The 25,712-nt window shown below is 32.6% G+C and overlaps 2 protein-coding genes across 2 annotated transcripts; both read right to left on the bottom strand.

Moving 5' to 3' along the window:
* Window positions 1-16,333: 16,333 nt before the first annotated feature.
* LOC140757855 (uncharacterized) lies at window positions 16,334-19,200 on the bottom strand. Its single transcript, XM_073093726.1, has 4 exons — window positions 18,992-19,200; window positions 17,427-17,530; window positions 16,886-17,140; window positions 16,334-16,542 (listed from the first exon to the last, which is right to left on the bottom strand). Exons 1-4 carry the CDS (start codon window positions 19,198-19,200, stop codon window positions 16,334-16,336), a joined length of 777 nt encoding a protein of 258 aa, XP_072949827.1.
* Window positions 19,201-19,420: 220 nt separating this feature from the next.
* Window positions 19,421-24,114, bottom strand: LOC140757854 (uncharacterized). The gene is made up of 6 exons (XM_073093725.1): window positions 23,911-24,114; window positions 22,285-22,310; window positions 21,703-21,957; window positions 20,888-21,128; window positions 20,563-20,567; window positions 19,421-20,170 (listed from the first exon to the last, which is right to left on the bottom strand). The coding sequence occupies exons 1-6, from the start codon at window positions 24,099-24,101 to the stop codon at window positions 19,935-19,937; spliced, it is 954 nt and encodes a 317-aa protein (XP_072949826.1). The 5' UTR covers window positions 24,102-24,114; the 3' UTR covers window positions 19,421-19,934.
* Window positions 24,115-25,712: the final 1,598 nt, after the last annotated feature.

Here is a 25,712-nt window from a genome sequence, read left to right as displayed (position 1 = left end):
AACAGATTATGTTTATTTATATTTAGTTAAAAATATTTTTAAAAAATTATATAGAATTCTAAATCTTTTGCACTATTCATATTATCTATTTTGTAAAATTTGGTACTTTTATGTTATTATTATAAATACTATCAATAATTATTTATATTAACGTAACATAAAAATATTTATTTTCTTTTATTGTTGTATGTCTGTTATTGTCAATATATATAATGATTGTGAATGTAACAGGTATTGAATGTGAAACGGGTCTTTAGTGTTTTAATAAATTTCTAGTGTTTTACCACATAAAATAATATGCATTTTTGAAATTCAGTAGAAAAATAAATTCCGATACACTAGGTAATCGAGTTACATTATCAATTTTCAATCCATCGTAAAAATGTTTCACCAATTTAAATTATCAGCACTATTTAAATAAATTGTAGAAAATAAATGTTGTATTAATACACTTATCCAAATTTAATACAATAGAATTACTTTTATGTTTAGTACTATTCGGATTTAATATTTCATCTAAATCTTTTTTTTAGCTTATATTTTGGAACGAACGAATAATTTAATAACTCATTATTATTCTAATATTTTAATACGAAAAAGAAATGAATGACGAAGAAATTCTTAAATTAATTATCTTTCCACTAATCAAACGTTATCCTTGCAGACAAAGCTTACTTCATACAGTCACTGAGAGGGAAGCCCCTTATCATGTACAACAATTACACCTTCTGCAAGCATTCTGTTCGGAACGGCATCATCAGGTGGACGTGTTCCACCCACTCCTACAAGTGTTGCAAGGCCATCGTCAAAACGTCTGGTGAGAAAATAGTGGAGGCGAAGGGCTACCACAACCACGATGCCTCGGAACTCTTGATCAATCGGTCTCCGAACTGGCGGCCGCACCTAACGCCACTTGCGGGAAAGACTTGGCCGGTCAACTAGTCGTAATCATACTTGTCCTAGATCAAAAGGCAATGCCGGACTGTACATTATATTGAAGCACAATTTTGTAAGTGACGTTGATCTATGTTAGGCGTCGTTAATACGGTGAATGAGAACTTTTATAGTTTTTTCATGTGCAATACTGTAATGCAATAATAATGTAATAATTTATGTATACGACACATATCGTCTCAATTTTGGACAGCTTCAGTATTTTGTTCGAAAGGCTGTCTTTTTGGTCTGAGAAGTTGACAAATAACTATTAAAATAGCTTTCATATCAAGCGACAAGGCAGCAGAGTATAGATAATGTAGAAAATTTAGAAAATATGTGTGAATAGTTGTTTTTCAGAGTTTTTTAATAATGTTTGTGAATAGTTTTACTTCATTATGAACCGGATCCTATTGTTTGTAATTAATCAGGGTGTTTAATGACTTTTAATTAACAGATTGTATTCGTTTTTAATTAAATAAAGTAGGTATGATGTTTACAAATGATTTATGCAATATGTGGTATTTAGGAAAGTTGACTTTGTGAATTAACTGCGGCAGCATTATATTTACTTTAACTAAAGTGTGTGCGAACTTGTTAAGACGTGTTAGGGCTAGATTCATTATAATAGGCGTTAATTTAGTTTTCCAAAGTAAAAAAAAACCGATAACTTCAAGAGTAGGCACTTTTTAGATCCATAATTATTTTTCATAAAACTCTCACTGATCAACAGATAGCCTAAAAGGGTAGGTTCAGTACCAAAGGATTTTTGAAAAATCGTAGTCAAGGAGAGTAAATAGTGGGTGACAGCTTATCCCTACCTAAACCTTTACAGAAGTTTTATTTAACTTCATTTGGCTGAACTTATTACTAAAAGAAAACGCATCATCACTGTCTGTCAATTCTTCCTATCCCCGACGACTGTCGAGTCGGTCGGCTGTGGTCGCTGACGAATGTCGGCCGGCTGATCAGTGACGCTGACGGCAGAAGGCGACAAAACACGATGACAATTGTAGCACGTCATAGCCCGCGCTGGCAACGGGCTGTCGCTCATGTGTTACCTGCCTAACTTGGAACGCTTCATAGGAGATCTCTTACCACACTATGTAAATATTGTTTTTTGTTTTGGTTGTGATATTTGCAATAATAAAATTGTTAAGACTGTTACAAGATTCTCAGTTAACGTAGATTTAAATTGGTAGTGTGATGATTGAAATATAGAAAGGCAATTTACTTAAGTACTTTAGTTTGGTACAAACTAATAATATTAGTAAAACGATTGGTTTATAATAGGAATACATATTATATAATAAATTGTAAAAAAGGTTGAAGAATAAAATGTTCATTTAATATGGTCGGAACATATTTTTTCCCCTGTAACAATAATCAAAATGGTTGATAAATTACGTTGTATTCATGAATGAAATGAATTCTTAAGACAAAACTTTACACTATCCTTTATATGTATCATCTTATATATAAAATTCTCGTGTCACAATGTTAGTTACCGTACTCCTCCGAAACGGCTTTATTTTCACCAAATTTTATATTATGCATATTCAGTAGGTCTGAGAATCGGCTACTATCTAATATTCATGTCCCTAACTGATCAGCGTTGTTCACCCTTAACATTTTTTTATTTATATGGCAACACAACGTTTGTCGGGTCAGCTAGTTTATTTATATAAATATCGTTTTATTTAATACAACAGTACATTAATAAAACATGTATTTTATCAGTTCATAAGTAATAAAGTATATGATGCCTGAACATATAGGTAATATGTTACATGTTACACATATGAAGATTGAAATAGATATTCCGTCATCCTATTTATTTAAATATCGATTGAAGTTATTATTTATGATACCTGTCATAGAGTCCCTAGACATGGTCAATATAATAGTCATAAGTGACCATAGATTTAGGATCTATTTGTGTTTTGAAAGATATTAAATATATTAAATAATTTATATGAGATTTTATTCATGACTTTTATCGACTTTGTTTCTTTTATTTACATACGATGAAAAAAGTATTGTCGAAATAGTAACAGTCGCTAACAAATAATATCGTTGAATTAAACAAATTTAAAATATGAACTTCACTATTTTGATATGAATAACACAAACACTAACACTTTAATCTTATTTATTTGTATATTTTATCACATTCTCAATATACTGAAAACATTAGATAGATATTTAGTTTAAAAAAATATACTCTATTATCAGATACCTACTTACGACTCCGCTGGTGGATTCCTGACAGACTTTTTTGAACTTTTACCATATTCATGTCGATGTTTCCTTTCAGTATTATTCACGCTATCGAAGAACATGAGGAAGATGATGGTGGTGGACGGCTACCGGTTCTCCTTGCACTACGTGAGGAAGGATAAGGCCAGGTGGCAGTGCAGTAGGCGCAGCTACTTCGGCTGCAAGGCGGTCATCCACACGTGTGGCGGGATTACTCTATATAAGAACACATTTCATAATCATGATCCGTAGATGTATTTTGTACTGTTAGGTTAGGGAAGATCTACATATGTCCGCTTGGAATCGGCTTCTGACGTCTAGTGAATTCAGACGTAATACTTATGACGTCATTAACACGATATGAATGCCGTGACAGGTGACGCGGCGTGCTGAAAATGACGTCATCTGTGATGGATTATTATTTTGGTAATTGGAAGTAGATCTTTCGTAGATGAATGTTGAGAAACCCATAAATATTTGTTATGAAATAAAAGAAGCACGGTGATTTGCAGTCCAACTAATACAATCTCATATGCGCTTCTGTCCCTCAGAACTAGATTGGAATGCCTCATGAAATGTCAAATTGTCATACCGACCCATTCGACCGGTGGGGGGCAGATTGATGGAGGTTTTAATTCTTAGCAATGTTTCCCTTGTGGTATAAAACCCTAAGCTAAAGTTATAGGTACAAATCCGGATTTTTCGATTGCGTTGTATAAACATATCACTTGCTTTAACAGTTTTTACAAATTGTGAAGAAACCTACAAAGAGTCCGCAGGGGTCATAAGGTATTCTCAGAGGACCCTTATCGTGAGAGAGTATTGTGAGAGAGAATCGTGGGCGGAAGTGAATTGGAGAACCAGAAGTGAGCAATAATGAGTTAATAATGAAGAACGCATGTTTGAATTCTGTGATGTCTTCACTAGAAAAATAGTCGAACATTTTTGAAACAACATTTTAGTCATCTTTCATTTGAAGTACCAATTCCATATCAATTAATACTTGTTGCACTAACAATATAATAATTCATTTCTTAGATTAATATATCATATGATAATAAGGTGGAAATATAGACGGGTTAAGTATATTTTTACTGTAAATAAATAAATGAGATAAAGTACGAGATAATTATTGTTAATAAAAATTTAAAGCAGCTCTGTGTTTTATTAAAACAAATTATTGATATGACAGTACGCGGACATGGGTATTGGTATACCCAACACGACGTTATATAAAAATCAAATATTTCAAGTAGTGTATCAGTTTGTAAAACAAATTTATGTCTTAGTAGGGGTTGTCCAGTTGAAATCTAAGGAATTAATTTGATAGATCTTTACCAAACACTTATTTACACTTATAATTAATAAATAATAACTTCAACAGTCAAAAACCCAAACCTAGGGCTGAAAATATGACATTTATGTAAATATTTCTAAGGCTCGAACCCGAACTGGATCTGATTTAAATTTAAGTGGGTTTAATTATCCTATTATCTTTAACGACCTAATCTTGATTATGTGCAAAGACAGTAAAATATTGTTAGTTATGCATGCAATAAGTGTGATATTAAATCAAGTGTATTTTTTGTGTAAATCACAATACATTTGATTTTATATGACACCCACTATACCGGATATCAAAGACCAATTCTATTTCTGTATATTATAAGACACTAAATGACACAGTACACCTTTTCATATAGGGATGATCTTTTTAGCTTAACATTTAGGGCCGACACACATAAAACTGTTGCGGGAGCCATATGGCTTAAATCGGCGACGTCGACCGTCATAGGAATTGTCGTCATTCGTGTCACATCGCTTATTTCGGTGTTTGGTTGAAAATGGTCTTGCGTTAAGATATACTTTGACGCAGCAGCAACGCTTAGCAAAACTGCCTAACGCTTTATGTGAATCGACCCTTATATTAACTTATGGCAACCGTAGTCCAACTTCTTATAATTTTTCCTTTTACTGTTTATCTTATTTCTCATTTAACTATCCGAATAGAAAGTGATTCCATTTTTCCACTTTTGTCTTATTATTATCTCTTTTGTCTCATATCGTGTAACCTTTATGTACGTACATACCTTAAATAATTCCGGATTCTGATAACTATTAAATTCGTAAACACCCACCGAAACGTACACTATATCGTGTCGTGGGTATATTGGACACAGACGAGATTTGCACCAAAACTTCAACATATACAATTCGTCACAGAATATTCTACATGCATTTCATCACATTTATACAGGCCAATAAATTTCCAAATAAATAATGCACTATTTCCTTTAGAGTTCCGGTCGTTCCCGCCGTGTCCAATCTGTGGCGACGTGGTCTCCGGAACCCACTACGGCATCCAGACCTGCGAGTCCTGTAAACTGTTCTTCAAGAGGACATTGCAGCTTAACAAGCAGATTGAGTACTTCTGCGCTCTAGCGGGTGTCAATAGAGGCGTCAGTTGCGATATAAATGTATACACCAGGTCTAACTGCAGGCTCTGCAGGTTTGAGAAGTGCATATCAGCTGGGATGCTGCCTATAATGGTTCGGAAGCGACACACAATCAATCCAAGTTAGTTAGCACTGGTTCTCAAACTTTGCACATTCTTAATTTAAAGGATTTTTTTGGATAATTACATATTAAAAATAAAAAAAGAATTGTTTTATTTGTATTAAAAATGACAAGACATGTTTATAGAGTATATCAAAGGTATTTTAGTTTTTTTTTTATAATATAAGAGTAGCAGACGAGCATGCAGTCCACCTGATGGTAAGTGGCTACTGCCGCCCATGGACATCTGTAATAAACACCAGATGCGCCGCTACCCCTGAGGACTAAGCTGGAATGCCTCGGAAAAGTCTTTCTCCCTTACCACACCCTTCAAACCGGAACACAGCAGCACCTAACACTGCAGTTATTAGGTAGAAATAGGTGTGGCGGTGGTGCCGCCGGAGTCGAACCACAAAGGGTTCTACCACCTTCAAAGTCTTTAGTTATTTAGGAATAATGTCATTTTGTTGCAATGTTTGATACCTTAAATATTTTTAATAAAATGGTATATTTCTATAGGTCGAGGTATGTGTAATAAGAATGGCATAATACCAACGTCTTTCAATAAGGCGTCCTATGTGTAATATTTTTACAAAAATTGCAAATCAAGATGATCAAGAAATGTTTTGAATCATAATTAAATGTATTGATCATATAATTTATTTTAAAAGTTTGCATAGTTTTTATTTCAATATATATTTTTAATTAAGATATTATTTTATATAAAATATAGTTTGGTTGTATGTAGCGGTACTAAAGTGATGTTTCATACAAATTTTATATATCTTAATATTAAAAAGTATTGGAGTAGTATTGGAGAAATAAAATTATTGCATTTCCAGGGTATGCATTTCATAATAAAATTAAAGTGTAGATGTATAAGAATTATTATTGAGAATGGTGTACAATTTGATTTTGCCTGAACTTATAATATTCCATAAAAAATAATCTTGTGGTTCAAAAATGAGAATTTTTATATTAGTCGTAAATATATATTTCAGTATATTTTACGTATTACGTAATTATATTAACGAATCAGGTATTTTTATAGTATCAGATCGAATCTTGGTCGAATACTACGATTATTGGTAGGATCTAGGTTTGCTAAGTTTTATTTTAGTGGAAAAGTAAGCCGAAATTAATCAATATCTAATAAATAATTTTAGTTATTACATTATTTAATCAATTCGATTTCTTTTTAATTTTGCAAGAGTTTCAGTCATTTGTGAATTTCATACTTCGTTGTACAAAGCCCTTTAAAGTAGCATAAATCTTTGTTATGTTGGCCACATGCGTAATGACTTCACAACTTTGAGAATAATAGAACTCTTGGGATGTAAGATCTTAGGATTTTTTCCTTTGACGTCATATTCTATATGAACCACAGATGCAGTCTATAGGAAATACTAGAATTTTATAGGACTGTTAATAAAATAATGTGATATCTAGAAACAAGAGGTCGCTAGTACATTATTGTGTAATTTGAATTAAAAATTGGTTTATATAGACGATTTATATTGATATAAATTGAAAAATTATATGAATAGTTTATTTTAAATGTAATGAGTGAGAATTGAAAAAGATTTATTACTTTAAAATAAATAAAATACATCGAAGATTTTATAAGTTTTTTTATAAATGAAATGTTTATAAATGAAATTAAATGTTCTAGATAAATAAAATATAAATTTGAAAAAAGTTGGAAAAGATGCTTTGTGACTTATATTAAATTATACATATATAAAGTATACATATATAAAGGGTATATGTATTATGTATTTCTTTGTTAATTATTGTCAGATACAAAGAGAGCATAGCAATAAGATGTTATATATGTAAATGATAGTTTTAAAGCAGTATAATTGTTATGTACCAATACATAGGTCTAGCTGTTTGAATGTATTATTTGTAGGCTTTGATAGAAACTATTTATATTTTTATATATTGTATAAAGATTTTTTACGAAGCTTCATGCTGAAAATAAAGTATAATGATACTCTGTTTTTTATTTATTTCCATAATTTAAACATTTGTTACACATTTTGTGTTAACATTACCAGATACATAATATGTATTTAGCGAAATCTCCTAATTAGTAGAATGTATCATTTAATACTTGAAAATTATACAAAATATTAATCAATCAATAATTAATATTTTGGAAAATGCATTTCGTATTAAAAGTGTGTCCTTAGTAAAGACGAAAAAAGACACAGTTAGACCAAAATGCATATGATATGAATATGAATATATCACTTTATTTGGTTTTTACCTATTATTACTGTTTTTGTCTCAAAATTACCAGAAGATATAATATGATATTTATATGCGATTACTCGAGCTATTTTCGAAAGATATTGCTGACAAAGACCTGCATAAGGTTAATCCTGCATTATAATTTCTATACAAGTCAGTCAAAATAACCCTATTGAAGCAAATTAAACAATTTATGTAATAATATTTTAATGTATGTCCTGTGACTTGTCTGATCTTTAATTTTTGCAAAGTTATTGTATTATAAAAAAAATCTGGCGAAAAATGTCCCTACATTCTGTTATTCACACCCCCTCGGTTTCAAACTCTGCATCTGGCCAAGTCCAATGCGAAGTTCACTAGCTATAAAAACATCTTTTAAAAAGTATCAGAGAAAGGAACTTATAAAAAATAATGTTCAATTATAGCAAGTAATGCTTAAACCCGATTCTTCCGCAGGTAACCTGGTGCCCCGCTACAGCTGGTCCCGGCAAGGCAACGCGGTGATACTCCTCGGCGAATACAGGTTCAAGAAACGGTCAAAACATATCAATCAAAAACAGGAGATACACTGGGTTTGCAACAAGTGTGATAAAGGTTGCAAAGCTAAGCTCACGACCCTAAATGACGCTATTATTAAAATTCACAACGTCCATGACCATGAGGGGACTCAAAATACGAAAACGAAATGAATGTCAGCTGATAAGTGTTTTGTGATATTAAAGTAACAAACTTCCACCCGACATTGACATGTATAATCAAAAAAACACTTTGACTCCTACTTAAAGCCTTGTAACTTCTTGTATTTGCTTAACATACCCTTCAAACTACTCAGAAAATGGTGGCGGTGGCGTAACGGTGGATAGACGAAGGGTTCCACCAACTTGTTTAATTATTTTGTTGGAACCAAAATATTTCGTTATCACCACACCTGGTTCTGTCTAAAGAAGAGCACGCTTAATATTACGGAAAAGACAAAATTCTTGTGAATCCAGTATTTAAGTTAAACTTAAGTTAATAATTGTTAAGTTGAAGTTATAAATTCTGTACTCAACATTGACTAAAATTGTGGTTTATATCATTAATGGTATGTATGTATCACACAAGACATTTAACGATAAAATATTTGTAAATGACAGTATGACAATGTTTAAGAATAAAACTAACCTAATTAATTTCACATTTTATTTTTGCATATAACATATTTTTACAATAAATCATAATGTTAAAGTACTTAGCTACATTTTTAAAGCTTACACCAAATTATTGTATAATTTTTAATATGTAATTTATAAGGACACGTTAATGAATATAAATTAATAAAAAAAATTGTTACTTTATGTAAATATATCTAGAAATATTATACTAGATACTAGTAAACTAGTATCTATCTTGTAATATTTTGATCTTACGACTTTGCTGGTAATTTTGTGAAACTATGCCTTAAGATGACGTCCGTATTTTCATATTTTTCATCCACCTGCGCAAGGCAATGTTTTTCGAGCGTTATGTTTCATTTTTTGACACGCCTTGCAATCGAAACCGCTCGACGAATTTGACATAAAAGGTGTCGTTTGATTCGTCTAAATTGTGAGAGCGACATAGGCGATTTAATGTAATCGGTTTTTATTTTTATAGTAATTCATTTTACAGTTATATTTGCCACGTGGTAAACCATAAGTTGTAGTATTGCTTAAATGTCTTAGTGCTTTCAATTACACATGTGTAATATATTATTTTAAAGCATTGTGTTCAGTTATCGCACAATTTCTAATGTGTTAGTTATTTATATTTATTGCTCTTTTGTTGATATGTTCATTAATTTTCGTTTAAAATATTGTAATGATGTAAGAATAAAAATAGTTTTGACACCGAAGTATGGATAGAAGATTTGTATATTTTTGTAAAATGACATCTGAATATTTTGTAATTTTAGAGTAAAATTAGCTAATAATAATAAAACTGTTGTTACAATTTTTGTATCAGAAATATTATAAATAATTATTACACATTCCAACTATTGTTTAAATATTGTAGATACCTCATTTTTATAAGTATATTTTTAATTATTATATTTAATTAGCAAAGTGCATACGCAGAGGTGTAAAATAAAAATAAAAAATCATTGTATTGTATTGTATTTAAGTATATTTTTCTATTAAAGTACTTTAATTTAATAATATTGAATTATACTTAAATATAGAATTAAATTGTCATTACAACATTTGCACTTATTTCATTTAGCGTTATTTTGGTTATGATATTATTCTATGCCTAAAAGTTTTTGTAACGATTACGACAAATCATATTTTGTGTGTATTAAAGTCGAATACCATACTTTTAATTAATTCAACAACATTAATTACCATCATCAATTTACGCAAATGTACTAAATGTTATAGATATAACCTTTAAGGAACATTTAATATAAGCTCAGTCTTCACGTCACAGTTACTTATTCACGTTAGACCAAATTATTGTATATTATTATATTGTTCAATGCTAATATGATCAACACAAACATTTGCTCTAAAATAAAAGTTGTTACGATTACATAATTAGTACATGTAAACATAAATAAATCATCATACAGTTTAGATACACGATATATTTTGCGCCTAGCCCCACTAAACGCAATTGTTAATAAATTATGCAAAGGAGGTATCAAAATTGGTTTAAATTTAAATACAATAATTATGACACATATTTCTACTTTAAAACGGAGACTGAGTTGTTTTTAAGATAAATTAGGATATGTATTAAAATTTTATAATATAACAACACCATGTATGTAAAAGTTGTAATACAATTGCTACGATTTTAATTTTGTAATCCATGATGATCATAACGCAGGTTACGCAGGTGACTTAATAATAAATGTATTAGAATACCAATGAATAATGTATATTACTAAAACATTGTTGGCTTGTAAGTACTTGAATTCGATCCATTTTTATTAATAAAAATGCAAAATATTTTACTTATTGTTTTATTTAATAACGAAAAAATGATTCATACTCAAACATCCAGTATTTATAAAGGCTTATTGGTTTTCGTTACTGGTTTAATCACAAAAGAAGACACTTAAAACTATGATTGAAATTTAATTTAAGTAACTTTTTAAATAAAAGTTCTAGCTTATTTAATTATTTGTAAAAATATATAAGTTAATACAAAACTACAGTACTAAAAAAATATTTACAAAATGTGCTTACCATGTGTACTAAGTGAAACACAAAGATATAAAAATAACAACATTGCCATAAAAAATATTTGCATCCCGAGCTCTGGGCAAGGCTTCCCAAGATGCTGGCATTTCTCTTTGAGTGACAATTAGGTTTATGAAAATTAACTACAGCTTTAAAGTCATAGATTAGTATAGATACTCCGCCGCCTTGAAATTGAATGAAGCCACAAACGGTTTATTAGTAAGTTCTTTTTTTGAATTCTTGACAAAAACATTTTTAGAGAAAATTTACGAATAAATAACTTATACTGCGTAATTTTCATAATAAATAAATAATTATTTCAAATATTTTAGGGACATTTTAGCACGGAGACGTGGCAGAACTTTTTTACGCAACTATTTAAATTCTCAAAACTGGGTACATTTTCTTGTTAGGGAGTGAGTAATCTTTACTAATCTATGTTTAAAGTAGGTAGTTTCGTAAAATAAAACAATATTTTTTAGGCTTTCACGAACGTTTAATGATTTAAATTCCCAATCGTCATACAAAACACATTGAACAATAAAATGCTTTACACAATTTAATACTCGTGAAATTTTCTGAAATATTTGCGGCCCTATAAAATACTAAGTCTCTTTTTGTCTGTAGTTTTTCCAAAGTCCTTGATTGTCAATATATTTGGGATATAATAAAAATATAATATTGATTGATTTATTTACTTTAAAGACACGCATAACTTGTATAATTAAATTATAATGTGATATAAAAGTGTGCATTGTAAAATTTATAAGCGTATGTCTCTAAAAATATAAAGATATTATTGCTTTTTTTTTATAATTGTACAATGAGCTTTATTATCATTGGTCTGATATCCATAGCCAGATACATAGAATGAAGCCATGTTTAATAAAATGATATTTTAAAATAAAAATGCAAATATTGCTTATCACGTTTTATTTATAATAACAACAAATAAACGATTAGTTAACATTAGTTATAACCCTGTATTAATAAAAACTAAAGCTACATACACACTACCAATATAAAATAGCACAGTATAACCATAATAAGCTGAATTATTTATTATTTTTGTATTTACTTGACAGGTATATACATGATAGATAATTATTTTAGTTATACTAAGTAAAAATGTTATATTTGAACGAAGCACGGTATAAGTATTTTCTAAGAAATGTATAATAAGTAGGACTTAATTTATATTTATCTACAAATAGTTTTAGCCTAGTTTTATATATGAGGGTTATGAATGGTTTGACTCTTTGACAACTCTACCTGCAAGAAGATCTCATTCTTAAATATCTAGATCGCCAAATGAAATGTAGTACACCTACTTGCTGAAATCTCAGTATAATATAGCAGTTTAATAGCTGGCTGTAAGTGGCCACTCCCCAATAGACAAAAATACATATCATTGCTGCCTGCGGACATCTGTACGTGACCAATTGTTTTTATAATATAGGAGTAGCAGACGAGCATGAACCTGATTGTAAGTGATTACTGCCGCTCGTGAACATCTGTAATCAACCCCAGATAGGATAAGATTTCTACCAGAGGTGGGCCACAAATGCGCCGTTACCCTTGAGGACTAAGCTGGAACGCCTCGGAACAGCATGTCTCACCTTACACACCCTTCAAATCAGAATACAGCAGCGCTTAAAACTGCTGTTATTAGGTAGACATACGTGTGGCGGTGGTGCCCAAAGAGTCCAACCACAGAGTTCTACCACGAAGCGGATACGACTACTTTATTCGTGATTATGAGGATTCTTCAAGTACATAATCTCGTTGTCCAAGGTGACCACGATGGCCTTGCACCCGTTCCGCTGTTTCACGCAACGCCAACGCCCCCTGCCGTGGTTCTCGATGTGCAAGCTGTACTTGAACCCGCTTATCTCCATCTGTCTGGCTTTCCGCTTTTTCTTGATATAAAAGTCTGTAAGAACAAATTATAGAAAGTATAACTCCAACTAAATTACCTAGTCTATATTATAAAAAATATTTGATAAATCCTTATGAGTAGCCTTTAAATGGTAATATTAGTACATATTAATATAAAAATGGATTTTCTTTTTGATTTTTTATTACCTTTGTTTTATTTTAAACATTTTTTTTAATAAAACAACGTTTGTTGCAATCTCAACGAACCTTTAATGTATAGAAAGTAATTGTGCAATACCTAAAACATTGTAGTCTAGCGAAGTCTTAAGTCTAAACATCTGTTATCAACCCTGACGATATTAATAATCAATCTATCCAATGTTTTGCCTACCAAAGATTGACATTTGACAAATTGTTTATACTAGGCATTTTCAAATTTCGATATTTGATAGGTAATTGCATGGATTGATTATAAATAAGGGACGTAAAAATGATTGGAGTCCTACTTGAGATCGGCAGATAACTTACAACTAGGGATGCGTAGGTAAAGTTATCGATATAAGTAAACGTCAACTTTTATGTCGATGATGTAAAATATCGAAATATTGGTAATATCATCTCTCGGCAAAAACTCAATATCGATCCATATTTTTGGATGGATATTATCGAAGTTTCGTTAGGTATATCCTCGCATCTCTAGTTACTTAGTTACCTGCATGTATTTACTAAGTTGAAATGCCTACCTTCCTTATTAGCTCTCAAACCAATACACAGCAGCACTTATCATCGCTGTTCCATATAAACCACAAACTTTATTATTATAACCGATATTACTAAAATTATGCATAATATGTAAATATCAAACCTTTCATAAGATTACACGATATTAAACATTAATACTTAACCTTAAAACAGGGTTCTTAAGTTTTTAACTGTCCTTCTAGCAATCTAAATAGCTACACTTAAGCTAGATTCACACTGTATAATACTGCACTTTTTGTGCAGGATAAATCATATCGATTAAATAACAGCACATAAATTGAACTCAGTATGTATGTATATCACACCAAATACCGCCAAACCCATCACACTTCTCACTGGACTTGTCAAGAAAGCGAATAAGCATAATGCCGCATCGACTGGCCCTTGACGCAAACTCCTAAGTTCTATAACTGTTTACATTAATTTGTTTGATACAAAGTCGTATACAAATCAACCCAAACACTCTACATGTTTGAATTTGTGACGGTTTCTTGAGGTTCGCCAAGCGTGTAGATGCGTCATCAAGTGGCGCGATGTATTTTTTGCCCATACATTTTATACAATGTTTCTCGTGCGAACATGGAACATAATTATTATTGCGTTTTAAATCGATTACACCAAAACGTGCAGTACGATTCCGTGTGAACCCCGCCTTACCTTAACATAAGGGTGCTCCTTCACCAGAATCATTTGTCTGTGACGTAAAAGTTCAGATTCGAGCACTACATCAATAAGTGAGGAGAGCCTAACATTACAATGCACAACCCGTAATGATAAAATTTATAACATTGCAGTATGACAGAATCCATGATACAATCATTTGATTCTTTAAAATGTCAAGTGGATTGTTAAATTGCAAGGGAACGCTCAGTTAAGTAAAGTAACGCTCAAAATCGAATTTTGGATTGTTACATTACAGACGAATACTCCAGTGAGGCAACACCTTAATAGTGCTCAAAAACAACATATTTATCAAAAGTGGATTTAACAGTTTATAATATTGTTATTACAAGAGTATAAATGTAACAATGCTATTTAGTTGTAACAAACTACCCCTACCCTTATATTAATTGTTTAAAAAAACTAAATATTAAATTAAATTGCATTAATACAATTCGTCTCAACATCAAAGCTGTCTTTTTGGATTATTGTTTTAACTATCGCCCGTTATTATTAATCAATCTATCCGAGTTTTGCCTGTCGTCGCTCAAATTTAGATTTTGATAGTCAAAATATGGATAAATTAAATTGATAACGAGCATATATAACGATTATAACTATCATATGTGTGCACGACAGATTAATACATAAAATATAAATTATAAAATAAAATACTTAAAATAGTTAAAATATAAATGAGTCATAATATGAGCCTGTATTAATAATCTGTGGAACATAATAAAGATGCAAACGAGGACGGCGGCAAAGAAACAGTATCGACTCTGTGGTAATTCGCGCCGCTGCGGATTCTCGCGCTTTTTTAATTGTGCACTTCGGATGATCGGACGATTCGACTGAAGACACCATTGCTGCTTTTATATATATACGCTTGCTCTGCCGCCGCCCGCGCCGCTTTTAAACCATAATATCGTCTTTTATTAATATACCAGCAGCCTATACGTAACAATATGTAAACAAGTTTAGTTAAAAACGTGCATGTTACTTCAAACAGTTTAATACCAGTTCGTTCCTAGGTTTAATATAATTTAGTCTCTTATGATCAGCAAAATAGTCGCCTATGTCCCAATTTCAATTTCTGGCTTAGTAAATATGATCACGTGGTATTCGAATCCTAGTAAATATCTACATAACTCGGGTCTAAGTAGTACTAAATGTAGGATTGTTATAGAGATGAGTGTAAAAACCTTTTAAAGCGTTGTATATACCAGTTATGTGCAATAAAGCTAATAAATCCCACACATGGCTGTATGACCAAATATACTATATTGGTGATATTGTAATGATATTGTATTGTGGTGAAGTTCTATCATAAAGAAATAGGAATAAAACGTATTCTAGTTGTATCAACAAACTCATTCCAATTAATGTATGATACGAGAACACGTGAATTTAGTGGCCTTATTCTTGTCGCGCGGGTTTATGTTCACGCGTGATTCCTATCCACGTCAGAACACTACAGTCTCTCCTCTGCCTGCTCTCTCGTACGTGTGGCTTACGTGACAGGGAAATTATCTATAAAACTATAGGATACACTTGTCACGTATGCGGATTAGAACCGCATGCGGGCACAGAAACGCGTTCACAAGAAACAAATCCCTTACAGCGCTTCTCCTGTCACGCGCGCTCACACTTGCATGCTCCATACGCACACATGAATTAACTCTCAGAAGTCCCTTAGCGACCGGTGTGCGCGTGCGTAAGAAACAATAGGATGTAAGATGCACGTGTGTGAGTGTAACGCCCGTGTAGACGTAAACACGCGTGGCAGGAAAACTGCTCTTGCACGCGTTACACGCCAACTGTTAAAGTTGATGCCCATCGGCGCTGTGGTTGTGCTCCTTCACGTGGACCACCATGTCCTCCACCATGACGGCCATGGAGCGGCACTCCCGGCTGTGCCTGACGCAACGCCACCACGACTTGAGGCCGTTACGTCGCCGCAGACCGTAACGATAACCCTCCATCAGCAACATCTCTGTACCGCGGTCTGACATCACGATGTGGTAGACACCTACAAATAATAGTATTGTCAGATACAACATACATTCAAGATGACTATTTAATGATTTTTGACTATGATGATACTTTCGATAGTCGTCATATATTTTTTAAAATTCGCGGTCAGTCTCGATAGATCCAGGGGTCGGAATAAACATAATAAAAGCCACGGTATAATTAGTCTTTAATTAGTGTAAACGTTATATGCATGTCCTAATTAAAATACAACAAATGACTATGCACACGTGGTTGTAAAATTGCAAGAGTCAAATAAAACACAATATAGTCAATATGTCAGCTTTATATTTAGGCCAATTTATTTCATATCTAAGAACTATGCAAGCGGTCTTGTTTACTATCTAACAGTTGTAGGAAATCTAGATCAGTTTGGGTGCGTTGAGCGTTCGCAAGGGTTGGCGGGTGGGTGTGCTTGTTCTGGCGGTCCACGGTCATACACCCTATGGTGACCACGATGGCGTTGCAGTGCGTGTGTCGGGACTCCGCGCAGAGCCACTTGACCCTGGAGGAGCAGACGGAGTGCCTCGTGTACCAGTACCCCCTGAGCTTCATTATCCTCGCGCCGATCTTCGACGTGAAGAAGGTGGGACGATCTGAAAAGGAAAAATTGATTTAGAACCTCTACTACAATTATGTGTGTAAGCGGCATTATCTATTATTGAATATATGGAAGTAAAAAACAGAGTTTTGATAGTAAAATTACAATTGAGGAGACGGTATTGAGGATATAAACTTGCAGACCGTTTAGAAATTGCCGTTTAGAATTAGATGACGCAATCAGTTATATTGGTTTTACTCAAACCCATGACGATGTTTAGCTTATTATTTAAATATCCTTAGGGATATTATCCTCCTTAGGGAGGACCTGACAAGACTCACCATATGAGGGGTCACATGTGGGTTCCAAGTTTGAGGTCCGGTGTCTTGTCGGGGATCGAATTTGGAAACCCCCGCGGGACCAACCGATATTGTCTACTGCGCCACTGCGTGGAATTTTACTAATATTGAATAACAAGATAATAAGATAAACATATTTATTTGGTTTACAATTACATTATAGAATAAACATTTATTTATGATTTGGTACACAATATATTACTAATTAATATTAATGACTAGAATTTTTCATTTGGTACAGACATTTATAATTTTCAAATAATGCAATGGACATGATGACAAATTTTATAATATCCTTCTATAATGTAGGTTTCCAAAATGATGTTATTTTCGTAATAAATTAAGTTTTAACGCAAAAATAGCTTTATTACTTATTTTGAATTAAGCGCAAAAACGCTTGTAAAGTATTTTTTTAGAATCCTTTCGTCATATTTTTTTACACTGAAATAAATAATATAATAATCATAACTAAAATAAATATTTGATTCTTTATTACAACTGTCATCATGCCTACTGTATTACTTATACATCTTAATAGTTAAATAATAATAATATTTTTTTTTTTTGCTAAAGAAGGTATGAAGAATATAATATAATAATAATCATATTTTTATCTGATAAGTAATACTATTACGGTAACTAATATTTAGTAAATGGTCAAAGCTCTATATGGCTCGTAAACTTAGTTTACAGTTAACACACACAAACGTGCCCACCACCAAAAACACACATAAAACCATTTACAGTGCCGATCAATGCAGATATTTTCTAGTAAATTGCGTGTAAGAAAACGCGTTCTTTAATAAATTATCCTTAGTACCTATATAATATCTCAGATGAAAAAAAACACAGCCTTTGATCTAAATATAATATGTAAAAGCATATAAAATGCAAATTATGTCGTATTGCATTCAGTATAGAGAATCTTCAACATCAGAATATGAAAAAAATGCCGACGTGGTTAAGTGAACAAAAATAATTTGGCATTAAATAAAAGACATAAAATTCGCATCATTCACAGAACATTGTGCCCAGTCACACATAAATGCAAATTGTGCTTATAATATTGACACAAGTGCAATGCAATTCTCCCAAAATATGGGCTCACTTATCATAAACGGTGCAGCCCACGTGACTATCATTATCACACAAAATAATACTCTTACATATTTCTTCCTAACATAGATTTTTTTAATTATAAGCTCTACAAGGTGGGAATAGATGAGGCGGTACTTTATTTACAAATAGGGAATGTTGTATGACAAATTGATGTCTGGTCGGTTCAAGTGAAATCGGTAAAATTAGATTCAACTGACATCTAAATATAATTTAACTTTAACTCTGTGTATATTGTTTATTATAATAGGGTTTAAATAAATATTTTATTATCATCAAATATTCATTAAATATATATGGCATATCAATTGCCTAGCAATTATTTTTAATATAGAACCTGATATATCTTTAAACATTTTAATGAAAATTACTGTACCCGCCGTACATGTTGTCATTTAGTTCATTAAATTAGATTATTATATTCATTGTGCCCATCATAGGGTGGTGGATGGTTATGTTCGTTGTTTATCCTGACCACCCCTTCCTTGACAGTGACGAGGGAGGCTCCGCACTTCTGTCTGTGGTGGCTACCACACCGCCATCTTGTCTTAATTCCGCGGTCGCTGTGACGGATGAAGTAATAGTCCGATATGATGATCTTCTTAGACCCCGTCGATGACACAATCATTAGTGGGGTCATGTCATCTGAAAATACATTTGTATTAATATCTGTACCGTTCGCCAAAAATCATATAACCAATATCTTACAATTAATCTACGTAAAATCTTATAATACATATAAATGAAAGGCGAAAGATTAAGTTTTCGAATGAAACTTTTCGTTTTGATTTAAATCAGTTTTTCTGAATTACATTTAAAAATCAAACTGAGTTCTCATAATCGAATTTTGAAAACCCTATACACTTTGTTTACATACAAATATAAGTATGAGAAGAATATACATTTTTATTACATTATCATTATAGATACTCATATTATTTATTATGTAACATGACACAATCTCTAAATATTACGTAGGACATCAACTTTGGTTTAATGAATGAATAATAATTGCAAAACGGTCAACACATGTTATACGACACGTTACACGTTTATGGGTCTTTCCTGTCACGCGCGTGTACGCATAGGTACGTGTAAGCATATCCCACTAGCACGCGCGACTTTTATCTGCTGGAGTCTCACCGCGTCCTGCGTGCGTGTGGTTTACATGACAGGAAAGGCATCCATGTAACGATAGAATCGCACGCGTAGACATACCCGCATGACAGGAAAAGCTTTTCCTTTTTAACACGCCCTGCAGCCCAAATTATAAATTTTGGGAATGTATTTATGCAAAAGTTTTTTCACAATAATTGTTACGTATTTTAAATGTTACATAGGAACTTTACATAATGTGATGTAAAATAATTGTAGTTAAGTTTTGCAAAATTTTTCACGTGTCGGCGGATGATTATGACTGTTATTCAGCTTCATGACCTCTCCAGTGTCGTTAACAGTGAACACACTGGCGCCACACTTGAACTTGTGGTGTGTGCCACAGTGCCACCGGGTCCGCCACTTGTTGACGCGGTGCTTCGTGAAGTAATACTTCGATACGATCATCCTACAAGTGCCGCTGGCCGTTCTGATGATGATGGGCTGGTTGACATCTGTAATGTTAGGATAAAATGAGGATGTTACCAGAAATTATGTTCGAATAAATCCGTATTATGGTATTCTTGGGGAAGTATGATGAACTCTGTTTAGTCAACACAGACGTAATGTCTCGGATAAACACATCTAGGTTTTAAGATCTAGATCTTTTATTCCATTGAGTAATAATGATTATGTAGTAAGTCTTGAATCAAAAAAGTGTTTTATCTTATAATTTGTGAATTTTTTAAACACAAAAATTGAACAGTTTCAGAGTGATTATAAACTATGACATAAAAATCGTACAGTAAGTTTTGAATTATGTAACAACAACAATAATTAATATGCTTTTTACAATGAAATGAGTCGCAATTTCAGTTTCGTGGGGATAGTCAATTTGATAGGATACTACGACTAAAAACCTTTCAGACATGCTTATGTAATTTCGCTTGCAATCGTGCATATCATACAAGAGTAACAGCAAAATTTAGATATAACAGCTAGATCACCCAACAAAAAATATTTATGGCTATCAGTCTTACCACATCCTTCAAACTAGAAACGCTAGAATACATAAAAAATACTGCTGTTATAAGTAAGAAACATGGTAAAGGTACCGGGGAAGATACACAAAGAGTGCTAGAGCGTAGAGTACTTTTACCTATACATACTGCTGTTATAAGACATAATAGACCTGGTGGTACTGTAGCAGTGGAACATGTGTGAACGTTTACGAAGAGTCGATGTTAAGAAAATTCCCATGCGGTGCATGATTGTGCTTATTGTTTATCTTGACGACCTTATTCTCGCCAGAAACATCAATCGTGAAGAGGTTCGCGCTGCATTTATGCTTATTGTGGGTACCACACCGCCATCTAGACTTGACGTCATCACCCCGGTGCCTCGTGAAGTAGTAGTCTGCCACGAAGATGCGTTTCACTCCACCTGCCGTCACAACTGTAGCTTGCTCGAGACCTAAAAAAAATATACCTAATAGGTAGGTATTGTAGAATACCAAAACAAAAAGAAATAAAGACTTTAGGACAATGAGTCTTAAAGAGAAATAATAAAGATCTTAAACCTCTTTGGGTGATTGCATCTATTTTTATGGATGTGGATATTGCAGAATCTGTTATAGAATATTATTTATTAATACAATATGTAAGTTCACACTGAGATATAGGTATTACAACAATAATGTCAAGGAACTCTAACGTTTGGATGGGAATATGTGAATGCCGGATTACATAATTATAAGGCTGACTAATTGTTATGATGACAGTATTAAAAAATCAAAGAATAAATGATTTAAGGACATACAATATATTGAAAGAATTCTCAAAAATAACTCGGGGTTAAAAAAAACTATAAGTTTTATTATATTTTCAATTAAATAAAAGTATAAAATACTGCAGTCGGCCATCTTGTCTGAAACGCTACTCGGGGCGCGAATGACGTCATTTTTGGGTATCTCACTGAATTGCTTGACATTTTGTATGGGACGTTCTAACGTGACGTCACCAACGGAAGTTTTCAAAATTTTATTTACTCGTAATCTGAGGCATTGTTTTTCGATTATTAGATGATTGGGGTTGACCCCTCTGAGGTTGTGGTTGATGGTTGTGATTGTTCTTGCACGTGACGATATCCCGTTCCCCGTAGGTCATGATGACGGCCTTGCAGCCCTTCCTCACCTCGCTGCACCACCACCTCGTCTTCAAACCCTGGACTCTCTGTTTCATGAACTTGAATCCACCGTAGTATATCACCTCCGCCCCGCGGCTTCCTCTCCCGAAATATGGTACTTGAAAATTAAACAAATATTTTTTTAGTAACCATTTTTGAGTTTTAACTGAGTGTTTTTTATTACTTTTAAATATCTATAGAAATGGAAATATACTTTCTATAGAACATAGTTTCATTGAGTGAATACTCACACTCAAGATTCAAAATTTACTATTTTGAGGGTTTCAAAAATTTACTAGATACCCGTTTTCACTTAAATTCCCTAAATGAATTATTGATGATGTCATTAAACCCTTTAGTCAAATAACGCTATATCTAATTTTGAACTTATTATATTTTGACCCCTTTCTAGTTATGACAACATTCATAGAAAATGATTTATTACATTCGCTGATTTTTTTTTGTATTATGCTTCATTGAGTTCTTCTTTATATGTTGATCCTTTTCTACCTGCAAAAAATAAAAAATGATATTACCAACTAAATATGTTACCTTTACACGTATATTCTAAATTAAATTACGTTTAATTGTCTTTAAATAATGAATCATCGAATTTAAGTTAATCTCTAATAAAAACTTTATTTTTAAACTTTATAATTTGAATTAGAACATTAACCGTGTCCTTAAGTAAGCATTAATAACTATATTTTAGGTATCTTTTCTCTTACTAAAATTGTGATGAACCATTAGTGTTTTATAGTGCAAAGGTTTTGCAAATTATTGTTTAAAGACAGATAATGGTTTTATCAGGAAGTGCGCCTTTGTTGTTTTATATTTTAAGTAACGCGCGTAGAATATTATTATAACTGATGCTGTGATCCATTTTTTCGCCTAGAGCTGGACACGGGCCTCTGCTCATAACTTTGATTCTATTACGTGTTATTACCAATCTGATAGAGGCTTAAAAGACGGCAGTATCGTCGTTGAACGACAAAGAATTCAACCATTTGTATTTAAAAAATATGTACATGTAATCCCAATGCACTAAGATATCCATAAAAATGACAGAAAAGATAGATCCAAATAGTTATTAATGCTTTTACTAAACCTAATAACTGCAACAGTTTAAGAGAAAATCAGTCTTGAAGATATAGTTAGTGTAACAGTCGAAATACTTTTAAATAGTCTTATAACTAAGAAACCATTGTGCCATTACATAATTAAAATTAAAATATAAAAATACAAATAATAACATTAAAAAAGTAAAACATATTCGTTATAGTTTTGTCAACGTAAAATTAATTAATGATTAATATTACCTTAAAAACCTTCAGTACCATTAGTTAATTTCGCGTTGATTTTCTATTAACTGGGTTGGTAGTCGACTAACTTAATGTAATAATAATATAAATTAAAAATGTATATAAATGTAAGTCCAAAACACTTCTTTGTTACACAATTATCAATCATCTTAAAATATAATCCTAGCGTACATACAGTGATAAAAACGAATATTAAACGGTATTTTTGAAATTGAAATATTAAATATGACTTAATTTGTTTTGGTCAACATCGTAGCCATTCTTGTTTTAATTATTAAAATGCGGTAAATGCGATTAATGTGAATAACAAAAAAAAAAAAACTTTTTTTAGAGTCTGTTATGTCGCACGGTTTGTAACATATCAATATTTAATTTTAATACATTTGGTCATCTGTTATATTTTGTTATGTTTGGTCTCATTAAAACAGAATGTAATATCTACACATTATTCAAAGTTTAGAAGGCAGTTTTTATTTTTGTATTACATATATTTTTAGACGCCATTAGAGACCATACACATAATTGCTGTGCAACCTAAACGTTAAGTCGCGTCAGTGCGTTGTGGCGCTGCGACGTGTTTCTAGTGAAAGTTGATACCATTTTTTAAAGAATTAAAAATCTTGGCAACAACCAAATAACGTCATTTTATAACGCCGCAAAAGGCGGCGCATTGCACTAAAACTTGAAGAAAAAGCAGCCAAACATAGTATCTTCTTCTTCGTACGTCGGTAAAATGACATACGCTTTACAAATTTGACGGCGGGAAGTGGTTATGTGTGTTATTGCATCTGATGATCTTGTCTCCGTCGATGGTGAATATGACAGCCTTGCAGCCCTTGTGGTGGTCAGCGCAGTACCACCTGGTCTTGAAGCCGGTAACGCGGTGCCGAATGAACTTGTAACCCGCAACGTATATGATCCTTGCACCTCGGGAGGACATCGTGAAGAATGGTAACACTGAAAACATTGGTTGGTTAGTATTGGGAATTATTTTGTTCACTAGTGGGCTTCGATGCCCACAACTGGAAAGCTTAAGAGCTCGTCTCAAAAGGAGGCTTGGAGCATTCAATGACGATATAAAAAAAATATCGTTGTGCAACATAGTGTATTTCTAAAATTATGTTAAGTGAATAATTAACAAATAACATGATTGATTAACAAATGTCAAATACTACTGTAAATACAATTACATCTATTCTTTAAAATTCCTCTACTTTGGTACCTTAGAGTCAGGGTAATAATCTGATTTGGGAATGTTTTTTCTCCAAATATTAATAATTTATCTATATTGCTGTTTGAATACAATTTTAATAGCGCTAATGAAGAACTATACCTAGTTATAAAATTTCATTCGTATCTTGAGCATTAATGTAAAGTTAGTTATTTTTCATGAGAAAACTTGCCTGTGTGCTGTTTTTTATTTATATTTATATACAAAATAGCCTACAAAAATCTAAAAGAGTGCCTATTAAAGATTTAACATCGAAACTTCCCCGTTACGCCTCTATTTAGTCAATACTAAGGAAGGAATAAGGATAAGGAAGTAAGGATAAGGATTAGCATCTTTTCTTTTGCCAGTTTCCCTAAATTACGGTTTTCGTCTTAACCAAAATTAAGCCATTTTTATTAGAACCAAAACCGTCTGCGAGATAATATAAAGGGGGATGATTGTGCTCGTAGTTGCGGTATGACGGAGTTATTTTGTCGTCGGTAGTGAATTCAGCAGCCCGGCAATTAGTCCTCTGCCGAGTGGAGCAGTACCATCTTGTCCTCAAACCTGTCTGTCGATGCTTGTTGTATGTGTACCCGCTCTTGTAGAGTAGACGAGCGCCTCGCTTTGTCGTTATGAATTTAATTGTATGCTCGCCTGCATGACAAATAATATATTGTTATGGCAAGATCTTGCATATATTTTTATTTATGCAATTAATTCGCCGTAGCCAAGAGCGCATGTAATCGAAGCAAAAGAACCTGCCACTTAGCCTTAAGAGGTCACTGATTAAACTCGCAACCATTGTAAATACGAAAGGGGTATTAATGAAATACCATAAAGCCTTTAATAATGCATATTATGTTGATTACACCAATTACAATTATAAGAAAAAAAATTAAGGTTTCTTCGGTATATACTTTTTTATTTATACGTATTTTTTTGTCGTGCGGAAGTTCTCTGTACATATTTAAATATGTACAGATAATCTATAAATCGCTTCACAAGATGTTATCACAAATCAATATGGTGGGTGATTATGTTTCATGTTGCGATATATTACGCGATGGTTATCATCAACTGTGAACAAGGCGCCTTTGCATTTCGTTTTTTGACGGTGAGTGGAACAGAACCACCTAGTCTTGGGACCTATCTGTCTGTGCCTCGTGTATGTGTACCCAGACTCGCAGAGCATGGGCGCGCCTCGCCGTGTCGTTATGACTCTGAATGTATCCATATCTGGGTCGTATATACCGGCGCCTGTGTGCGAAAAGGCGTATTTAACTTATACAATCTATTAAATAGCATACGTGTGTGCTTCCTTTATATGTATATGTCACT

The sequence above is a fragment of the Epargyreus clarus genome, unplaced genomic scaffold, assembly GCF_041222505.1.
Source record: "Epargyreus clarus isolate Ecla_fem2 unplaced genomic scaffold, WU_Ecla_fem_2.2 ptg000005l, whole genome shotgun sequence".
NCBI classification, from domain to species: Eukaryota; Metazoa; Arthropoda; class Insecta; order Lepidoptera; family Hesperiidae; genus Epargyreus; species Epargyreus clarus.
The sequence above is the reverse complement of the archived record's forward strand: the minus strand, read 5'-3'. Positions and strand labels throughout refer to the sequence as shown.